General features: G+C 41.1%; 2 protein-coding genes across 3 annotated transcripts; both read right to left on the reverse strand.

Annotated features, from left to right (window-relative positions):
- Positions 1 to 3555: 3555 nt before the first annotated feature.
- Positions 3556 to 7532, reverse strand: LOC143429239 (leucine-rich repeats and immunoglobulin-like domains protein 3). Of its 2 annotated transcripts, none has more exons than XM_076904754.1 (14): positions 7265 to 7532; positions 7095 to 7166; positions 6869 to 7012; positions 6667 to 6804; positions 6438 to 6578; positions 6055 to 6342; positions 5832 to 5975; positions 5512 to 5750; positions 5298 to 5444; positions 4909 to 5223; positions 4539 to 4820; positions 4178 to 4453; positions 3785 to 4090; positions 3556 to 3691 (listed from the first exon to the last, which is right to left on the reverse strand). In XM_076904754.1, the coding sequence occupies exons 1-14, from the start codon at positions 7504 to 7506 to the stop codon at positions 3564 to 3566; spliced, it is 2862 nt and encodes a 953-aa protein (XP_076760869.1). In that variant the 5' UTR covers positions 7507 to 7532; the 3' UTR covers positions 3556 to 3563. The 2 variants fall into 2 exon arrangements, with proteins under 2 accessions (XP_076760869.1, XP_076760867.1); XM_076904752.1 differs by having other exon boundaries at positions 3556 to 3694.
- A 2261-nt stretch (positions 7533 to 9793) lies between these two features.
- Positions 9794 to 10890, reverse strand: Rnf11 (Ring finger protein 11). Its single transcript, XM_076904782.1, has 2 exons — positions 10489 to 10890; positions 9794 to 10373 (listed from the first exon to the last, which is right to left on the reverse strand). The coding sequence occupies exons 1-2, from the start codon at positions 10618 to 10620 to the stop codon at positions 10017 to 10019; spliced, it is 489 nt and encodes a 162-aa protein (XP_076760897.1). The 5' UTR covers positions 10621 to 10890; the 3' UTR covers positions 9794 to 10016.
- Between the last annotated feature and the right edge of the window lies 1 nt (position 10891).

Consider the following 10891-nt stretch of genomic DNA (forward strand, 5'->3'; position numbering starts at 1 on the left):
TGTACACGTGCGCACACGCGCACGTATCGAGACGAGTCTCTGTTTGCTCGTTTTGTCGTGCCGTATCGCGCGTGTGTTTAATTCGCGGGGAAGGTGAACGGTGACGACGGTAACGATGATGGTACGGCGCCACCAACGACTTTGTTTACCGGTTCTCAAAACCCCGACTAACTTCCTGTCGTCCAGATCCAGATCCAGGACCGTCCGCGGTCGGCCTAACGACTCGCACGGTTATCTTTGGGAATTTCAACGACCGAACCTCGATACAGATAGGACACTCTTTTGTTATCGAAACGCTGTAGAAGAGCGTGCGAACGTGCGCACGGCAACGGCCTTCTTACGTGCACGCGTACCAACGTACGTGTATGCGCTTCTCGGCGTACATTATTACCTTTATAGCTAACTTTAGATAAGCAATTCTCATCGATTCGTCGCGGTATTACTAAGAAAATGCTCGATCAAATATTGTATTTTTGCCGATATTTTTATATAAAGCGATCGGTTTAGCCACTTGCGTATTTTTAGTCAACGACGATGTCACTGCGTGCACGATCGATTCGTTCGTATCGCTTCTTCGTTGGTCGGTTATTCGTTTGCGTGCGACGATCGAGTAGGGCGAATTTCGTGCACGACGCGCGCGTCAACGTTAGGACGTACACGGCCGACACGGTTCTTTCGCGAGAACCGTCCCTTTCTCTTCCGCTCTTCTCGATTTTCGAACGATCGAACAGGGGACCGAGGAATTAAACTAGAAAATCTCCTCCTTGTAAATAGTAATATTTCTTCTATTATCGTTCTTCCCGTGGAAGCTGATTTGTAGAAAGAGGTGCAGACCAAGAGTATGAATGAATGAATGAATGAATGAATGAACGAGCGAGCGAGCGAGCGAGGAGCAGAATGAAATGGGAAGAACGAGAACGATTAAACCTAATCGATCGGTTGTGCGATCTTACAAATAAAAATTCATTCTGGATCATTAGTGTAGGTACGTGCGATAAACCAAGAACGATGTCGCAATTGAACTGAAACGCGCGTTCCGCGATCGTTAATTCTGCAGTATACACTATACATTGTATTTCGCGTAGCATCGAATACCACCATATTGAACAAACAAGACGTTCAACGTGTAGAAAACTGGAATAGTACGCGCTGAACGATATCATTCTCTTTCGACCGTTTCCGATACGCGCGAATCGTTACAATCGATACTGCATGATAAATTATCGCGTCGTACGTCGATACGCATTACACGTACCTTATTATTTAACTAGCCAATATTCATTTCCTATTTATTATTTATATCGTCTGTTCTTTGAAACGTAACGACAGGGACGCGCGTTTCCGCCCGTTCCTCCTACTTCACGCGGACAACTTTCTTATTATTATTATTATTAACAACAGTCAGCTTTCGATTCTCTCTTCTACAACGAATCAAACGAGAATCTTTGGTGGTGACGCACTCTGTGTATATGTATAATATCTTTGATTATTGTGATACTTGGAAATAAGTAGCTACCCTCTACACGCCGTAACACGTTACATTTCTTTATCTCTCCTAAATTAAGTCTACCCCCTCCTAAACAATTTTTTTTTCTTGCTTAAACCCGTGTCGAACGTTTCACATTCGAACCCTCCTGCGGATACTTGTAATTGTAATCGAGAGATATAACGGTGACAGCGCAAAATACGTACACCCGTGTATGCATGTACATATACTCTCTGTGAGCGCGTGTACGTACGTATGTATGTGTGTGTGTGCGTGCGTGCGTGCGTGCGTGTTCGAGCAAAAGCGGGAACAAGCGGTTCACATTTTGGCCCTCTCGTTAACAAACGTAAGGTCTGGCTTGTCCAACGAGGATAAAATAGCGCTATTTAGTTGGAACCAATTTCCACTGGATTAAAATTACCGATCCCGTTTATTATATATATGTATACACACACACGCACACGTATATCTATATATACGTATATATATAAATATATATACATATATATACATAATAAGGAAAACAGGAAGAAAAATGGTTACGATACGCTGGCGTATCGTTTAAAAGTTTCTAGAAAAATTGCCGGATCCGTCTCTTTTTTTCTATGCATATATATGATAGGTGTATCAACAATTGTATATTTTAACGAAATGTGCTCGTTTGGTAAATAAAATTTAAATAAAAAAAAAATCCTATGGTGGGCTAATAAACGTATAGCGCGTCGACGATAAATAGTAACCACAATTCTGATTATCTTGACAGATTACTTGTATTTGTTTATAATATACCACGTAACAACAAGGAAAAATACTGAATTAAACAGGGATACCTTACTTGCAGTATCACACACGCGCGGGCAATAAGCCAATCAACATTTGTTGCAAAAGACTCTCGTGCTCTCGTTCGCAAAATGGAAAATGGAAAATTGGAAAAAGAAAATAGAACATAGTCACTGGTAAATTTACGCGGGAAATCTCGAAATCTCGTTAGAATCTCCTGAACTACTCGACTTGTTTCGAGTCGCGATGAAAAAGTTTGCAAATCTGATACTCTTCGATATCCGCGAGCGACAGTCGCGTTATCACGTTCGCTACTGTGCCGGATATCGCGCAAGTGCGTATTCGGTCAAAGGATGAAGAAAAGAAGGGAAGAAACGATAAAACTAAATCTACCGAATATGCTCGATATGCCATTCTTCGGACGAACGACCGGTGAAAACTTTAGTAAATCAAACGGAAATACTAATGGAAATACTAAAGGACGGTGGTGAGCAGTTGTTATCGATCGAATTACATTACTTCGAAGCGCTTCTCTACAATCTAGGTACTGCGTAAAAGTTATATACGAATAAAATATAAAGGGGAAGACAAATCACGAAGTGTCTATATCAGCACTTTGGTGCGAAAACAATTGTACATATGTATAAACGCGTTTCTTCTACATATTAAATTATGCGTGCGTGGACCTCGTATCGTTCGGTGTTATAAATATCCTAAACGACTAATAGCAATTACGTAATCCTACAAATAAATATCTATCACAAAAGACTGGTCTACGATATAAGCGGCTTTTGCGGGTTACGCTAATTCCCGGTATCGATATACTACTGATGTTACTCTACTTTCTCCTCGTGACAATCAGTTACACAAATTACGAGTTCTTATCCTAAATATTTACAAATCGTATGCCGCCATTGCTACTTTCTCGTTTACGTATCGTTCTACCGGCTTATCCAACCATTTCCACGATAATAACGACGAACGATGAAGAAGAGCTCGTTACCTACCTACCTAACTACCTACCTACCTACCTACCTACGCTATACATCACAATAATAATGATCATAATAATGATAATGACGATAATGATAATAATAATAATAATAATAATAATAATAATAATAATAATAATAATAATAATAATAATAATGTTATCATTATTAACAGCGCAACACAAACGACCGACACGATATGATCGCTCGCGATTTTTGTTTCAATCGTTCCTTTGCATTCGGTGCACTAATCGCGCGTAATCGAGAGAAGCAGCAGCGATGTATCTGCTCATCGAAATCTGTTTCTAAACGGCACACTTCTCGTTTTCGGTAATGTGTCGTTCGTGGTTCGTGTACCGTAACAACGGAGCCCCAACGTTCACCACCGTATTCGTTTCTTCCTCGTTATTCATTACAGCACACGTGACGATTTCTTCTAAAATAAGAAAATAGCATTGTACGTTCAAGTAGAAAGTTGAGGGAGAAATTGAAGCGAAAAGCGGCTCGCGAGAGGGATATACGTTACCGGGTAGACACAATTGCAACTGATCGCTGCTGGGATTGGTACTGTCCCCTGTGCCGCTGTCCTTACTGTGTTGCGAACTCGTTTCCAAATATAAATGCGTTTGCGTATCCGCTCCAGTCGCTGCGATCGTCGTTGACGATTGCGGGTTCCTACCTTGCGCGACAGCGTTCAACCGGCGTCTGGTTTGATAGATTATAACCACCCATACTATGGACGTACCAACGGCGCAACAGACAACGGTAATTATTATCAAACCGAGTATGTCATCCTCGTTCACCAGGACAGGGCTCGGGGTTGAAGTCGGTGCTGCGAATCGGAAAGAGAGAATAACGATATATTTTGTGGTCGACGATGAACGATCGAGAAATCCGATTAACCCGATTCCCGTTTTACCCGGCTTTACGGTAAGATGAGATGCGCCGACAACGCTGCCCAACGAATTACTCATTTCGCATTGGTAACTGCCGGCGTCGCTAATTTTAGTGTCGACGATTATCAACAGTTGGTCTTCGGCGGTGAAAAAGTGCCGCTCGGTTTCCTGCAAAGGATCCCCATTTTTGCGCCACGATAGTTTCGGCCTGGGCGTGCCGCTGGCCATACACTCCAATACGATCGAGCTACCGACCGTCACTTCTTTGTTTTCCATCGGTTTCACGAACGAAGGTGTTTCTTCGATGAAAAAACGGATGAAAAAAATACCCACCAACGTGAAACCAACCAGTTAATATATCCACTAGAATTAATGAATATTTACCTAGTATGGTGAGAGTGGCGTTTGCGACGATAAGACCGGCTAGATTTTGCGCGGTACACGAGTAAACCCCACTGTCGGCAGTTTTCACGTCAACGATGAACAGTACGTCGTCCGTTGGCATCATGTGCATTCTTCTCTCTCTTGCCGCCGGGAAATCGTTTCCACCGTCCTTTTGCCACGCTATCTGCGGCGACGGTTGTCCTTCGGCCGAGCACTCCAGCCGAGCAGTGCTCCCAGCGATCACGCGTATGTCGTGCGGGATTTTTGAGAAGGACGGATAAACTGCCATCATTTTATTTTTATCATCATCATCATCATCATCATCATCATCATCATCATCAACTAAAAGAAGGAATTAGCAAGTACTCACTTAAAATGCTTATCTTTGCTTTCATGGAGTAGGTCGTCCCATAAGTATTGGTCACCATACACTGATACTTTCCGGCGTTCGCGTGAGTGACGTTAGTAAGATGCAACGTCGACGATGCTTCCGTCACGCCATTCTCCGTTGAATCGGTGTTCATTTGTAAATGAGTATCCTCCAGTTCAACGTTGTCGTGCTTCCAGATAAACCTAAGCGGCGCGTTCGCCGTGCTCGTCGCACGACACACCAACGTCACATTGTCTCCTTTAATACCCATTTGACTTTTAGGTTCTTCGATGATCCGTGGCTTTGGGTATTCATCTGTACTCGATTTTAATCAATTAGTTTCTCGTACGGATAATAGATTGGAATTCTAATATGTATGTTATACCAACCGCATGTAAAATTTTTATGATGAAGTTGCGTCAACGACATGCCCTGCAACCAATGTGGATATCCGCAATATACTTCCGCCTCGCTGTATCTATGTTCCCGCAACCACATGCTTAACCACTGCAACCCGCAGTCGCAAACTAATGCTCCTACGAAATTAGAAAGATTAGTTGCACGTAGAAAGATTAGTAGACTCGCGCGCGACTTTTTACCTACTCGAATTCATCCTCAATTTCGTTAGACTAGTCATCGAAACGAACGCATTTTCCTGTATGCTCGTTACATCGTTATCGGTTAAATCGAGTTCGGTTACGCTACTCAATCCGGTAAACGCATTTTTGTTTACCGAAGTTATTCTGTTATGGGCCAATCCTAGTTTCCACAATTGGCCCAGTTGATCAAAGGCACCGTTCGTGTCCTCGACCATGTACGAAATTTTATTGAAATTAAGCTCCCTTGAATTATACATAATTCAATACGATTAACGCGAAATACGAATACGTATAGGAAGGGAATAACTTGTAACGGATACGTACAATATCTGTAAACTAGGAGTTGAACTGAATGCACCGTCCGAAATATAGGTGATTTGATTGTGGTCCAACTTTAGCCTCTCCAACTTTTCTAAAAATTCAAAAGTATCCCGACCGATGCTCGATAATTCGTTATGGGATAGATCCCTGCGGGCATGTATATATACATGTATACATATATATTTTTTATAAAGAGAAATTTTTTTTATAAAATTCTTTTACTAACAGTTCTACGATTTCTTTACACCTATCCCATGCTTGTATTTCAATCGTGCTTATTCGATTGTGCGACAATGTTAATTTTTGCAAGTGTTCCAGTCCGAATAGGCCACCTTTCCTCACTACGGTTAACAAGTTAAAATCAAGTTGCAGTATCGTTAAATTTTCGAGTGGCCAGAACGCCCCGTCGTCCAACGTTTCGATCTTGTTTCTCTTCAAACGTAACTCTTTCAAATTCTTCAAACCCCTCAGGCTTAATCCTTGGATCGTTTGTAACTCGTTCCTATTTATTTCTCTGAAACATGAACATCGTCGCGTTTTCATAGGTATCGCTAATTTAATTAAATAATAGCTATCAATTCCTCCGAGGGGTAGTAAACGATTCCTCACAGTATACGTAATTTTTTCAGATTCGTAAACAAATCTTTCAACTGGGTCAAATGATTCTTGTTTAAACGCAATTCCTCCAACAAAGTCAGATTATCCAAACTCCCATTCTCGATTATCCTTATTTGATTGGCGTTTAAATTTCTGCAAGAAAGAAAATAATATGGATAACCAACGCGGAAAATAATACGCAACGCGTAATCGAATATGGAAATCGGCAGCAGACTCGTACAAGTGTGTAAGGCAGTTGGGGGCAAGAAACGATCCGTTTCGAATGACGGTTATTTTATTTCCGCCAAGATCCAAATTTTCGAGTCGCCCCAAGGTAAGCAACGCGCTGCCATTTATCTCGCTAATCGTATTATGGGCTCTGAAAAAGCATGTACGGAGCGTTACGTTTCTTTCCTAACCATAAATACAGACTATGTACTCACAGCGCGAGATGGGTAACGTTCTCAACGAAATACATGTCCGGCACTTTAGTCAACTGGTTCTTATTTACTTTGAGCGCTTGTAAATTTGTGGCTCTCGATAGAACGATTGTGAAGTTATCGGCAAACTTATTGGCGCTAAGATCCCTTAAACAGTATAAATTCCAGGTCGATATCGGTTTATCGAGTCTAGAAGAAAGTAATGCTATCGCTAAGGAATGGTACTCACAGTTCTTTCAGTTTGGTTAAATGCAGTAACGCGTCTGGCTCCAGGCTGACTATATTGTTCTCCTTCAACTCTCTGCAATCGGAAAAGAACGGATAAACTAGAAATTCCTGTCTGCTATCTAATCTCGTTGGATCGTGTTACAGTGGGGTGTGCGTTTACTCTCTACTTACAATATCTCTGTCCATGCTGGTAGCCCGCTGGGTGCACCGATCAATTGCAAGCTACTGCAGTCGACCACGTTACCAAGGCACGCACACTCGACGGGACATTGACTATCCTTCGTACCATCGTACGACATCCCCTCGAGTTTTTCACCGTTCGATCGAATAACGCACAACACCGACAATATCACGGTCGTCCATTTCGATTTCCACACAACTCGACCAACGCGAAATACCTGTTCCGAACTCATCGTACGCACCACCACCCTCCTCCTATCCTTCCTCCTTCGCTCCCAATTTATTTCGTTCAAACTACACATTCGGCATCGATGCCTCGCTCCATTACGATTCGCGACAACAACCCCGCCGCACCTTCTACAACCATCACCGTAATTATTCAAATCTGTTTACGTCCTCCTATCGATTGAAAACAAACGCGTTCCCTAAAAACGCTTCGTCCCACACACCATCATGACGCCTACAATCACCTCATCTTCTCACTAGCCGATTCGTTCCCTACCTAGCGTTACATTCTTATCTAGTAATATTTCTACCTACCGGTTGGTACGAATAGCTTGGCAAACCCTCCTGTAAACAAGTATCGTATCCGGAACCCGTGGCGCCATCTCTCCCAAAAGTAGCCAAACTAATTTACCCGACCGGTTTCGCCGCTTCTCCGAGAGATGGCGCTAGTGGTACTCCATCATCTCTCTCTCTCTCTCTCTCTCTCTCTCTCTCTTACCCCTACAGCGGGAAATATAGAATAAATTACAGAAACGAGTGATTTTTTTTTTTTTCAGCCGCTCATCAAAATGATATCTTATATGATGATCCATAATACAATAGAGGTTTAAAATTTATATTTAGATAGGTTACTTTACATTCTCGCTTGCGTATAACCAACAACAATTGGTGTGCCGAGTTAGATTATAACAAAATACTAAAAACAAGTATAAGTCATTTTTAATATTCGTTTACAATGTGGATAGAAAAATGTGCTGAGAAAATTGATGAACGAACGGCATTGGCAGGCGATATCATGTGTCATCTGGGTACGTGTATATATATATATATATATATATGTAGGCAAACGATATACAAAAATTTGTTATCCAGGAGGGTATGAGCACGATTTGAGAAAACATGGGCTGGGTGATATTTAAAAACGTTCGTCAACGTCGTTACTAAATATTTATATTTGCATTAGATCGCTATCTCTGTATATACTCGTCGTATAAGCAAACCACAGTAACGTTCGTTACATATCCAAGCCCTTCTTTCTATGTATAAGACTATATGTATAAGACACTAAAATATTTTCATCCTTGTAAGAAACGACGGCGGTGGAGGAAATGTTTGTTTGCACGTACGTACGTACGTACATACATACATGCCTATATATTCTTTAGGTGAAACCAACAGAAATCATGAAATTTCTAGTAATGTATCTTACTACTTATACATTGAAAATTAATGATTATGATTTGTTGCAGTTTTAATCATTAATTGAGAAAATTTTATTTATAGACTCCGAGTCTAGTTGTTATATATTATATCGAACTGGGACAGTAGATTGACTTGAAACTGTTAGACACGAATTCGTATTTCCGTTTGCAATTTTAACACGATATAGGATTCAACGAAATCCCCGAATTAATTGATTTTTGTATATATCATATACTTCTTACGAGTATTATTTTTATAAAAATAAAGTATGAGCTTTTTTTACGCGTATATATTTACTACAATACATAATCGCTACTCTTTAATAGGAAAACATTCAAATAAGATATGTTTGATTAACACTGCTTTCGACGAAAGCACAAACAACGCGCTATATACGCATAATGCTCGCTACCGGTTGTAGAAAAATGTTTTCCTTCGGAATCGTTCGAGTATACTGCCGACTGTAGAGATATAAGGGTATACCCATATAGTATAGCAGTAGAAAATAATCAAAGTATTTAGAGCTTTACAATATCTGCTTTACAATTATTTTTTTTAATCGTTAGATCGGGTTAGAAAGAAAGAAAGAAAGAAAGAAAGAAAGAAAGAAAGAAAGAAAGAAGAAATAGCGTATGTAAAAAGAACAAGATTAATTTCATACGTCATAAGATATATTCCGAAAATAGGCTTTTAGCATCTGGAATTAGGTAAGAATCGCAATTTTTGATTAAAAATATACATAGTATGATATTCAGTGGTACATAATATTGCTCATGATATTCACAATGCAGATATAATCGCGTCTCGCTAGTCGATTTATATAATTTTTTTTCTTCTTCTTTTTTTTTTTTTTTTTTTTTTTTTTTTTAGTAATTTCTTAGCGAAATACCTTGCATCTCTCGGCCGTTCCGTTAGTTGTCCCGGAACAGGCAAAACGAAAGGTAAGCTTCTTTAGATTTAGCAAAAAAAACTAACCAACGCTATGGTGATTGCTTTTCGATCAGAAATACTCTTTAGTTTTCCCCAATGATAGTCGTGCAGAACATTCGCCCCGTCTAAGAGGGCTAACGACCTGTATAGAGAAGACATTCGTAACTCCTTATAATGCAAGTATTATTATTACACAGCATGCCAGCAGGTATATCGAATACAATGGCAAATACGATTAGCCGTTAACAATAGCCAGGCCCCTTTGCTAATTAGAAGCCATTAAGATGCGATAATAAAATTAACCGTTGCTTCCAACTGCCCTGTTTCGGCACGATAGTATAGTCCGATTACCCGTTAGCTACTCCAGGTTTCCATCCCCACGGCGTTAAGTGGTCGGGTGGTAAGAACTGATCAACGCGGCGTCTACCGGTTCCATGCACGACGGACAAGTCAAAGAGCGCAGCAACCAATCGTCGATACATACGGCGTGATAGGTATGCATACAGGGTAAGTAACGCACTTCCTCTCCCACTTGAAGCTCCATCATACATATCACGCATTCTCCCTTCTTAGCTCCGTCGTATTCTCTCATTGGTAAATGTTGAATAAGTCCTATACGTTTCGCTATTCTAACTTGTTGTTCCTCTTCGCAACCTGGTCCTAGATTGACGCCGATGCCGATTTGTTGTACGCGATGATGTTCCCTTGCGAAAACCGGCGCATAGGAAAACGTAACTGCTTCCTGCGAGAAGAATGGCTAAACTAACTGAGAGTGTCGCTCCAAGGGGAACGTTACCGTAAAGGGATAAGAACTGGGGCGAAAGGATATAAAGTTCTATGAAAAGAAATAGAATTACATTGTTGGGTATCGGAGGTCCGAGGCCCTCTTGCAAAGAACCGCTGGTCAACGTAGGGGGATCAGGATTGTTACTTAGCAATGTGGTATTGTCCTGTTGATTGTTTCCAGCGCGTTTCAAGCAATTTCCCATTTTCGAGTCGGAACGTCAACCGTTGGTTCGCTTGTTTCTCTTTTTTTTTTCTTTTTCTTTTTCTGAAAACGGGTTGGCCACCGTTTTGTCTCTAACCCCAACAACGTCGCGATTAAGCGACCGCGACTACTTTCACGCACGATACTCGCAGCTCTCTCCCCATTGTTCAATATTCCTTTTCGTCTCGTTCTCCGTCTCCAATTTTCTTCGAACGGATGACAATTCTCGTAGACGCGCGAATCTTTACCGTAAAAACATCTTTCGTCGTATT

This window comes from Xylocopa sonorina, chromosome 11, assembly GCF_050948175.1.
Source record: "Xylocopa sonorina isolate GNS202 chromosome 11, iyXylSono1_principal, whole genome shotgun sequence".
In the NCBI taxonomy this organism is placed as follows: Eukaryota; Metazoa; Arthropoda; class Insecta; order Hymenoptera; family Apidae; genus Xylocopa; species Xylocopa sonorina.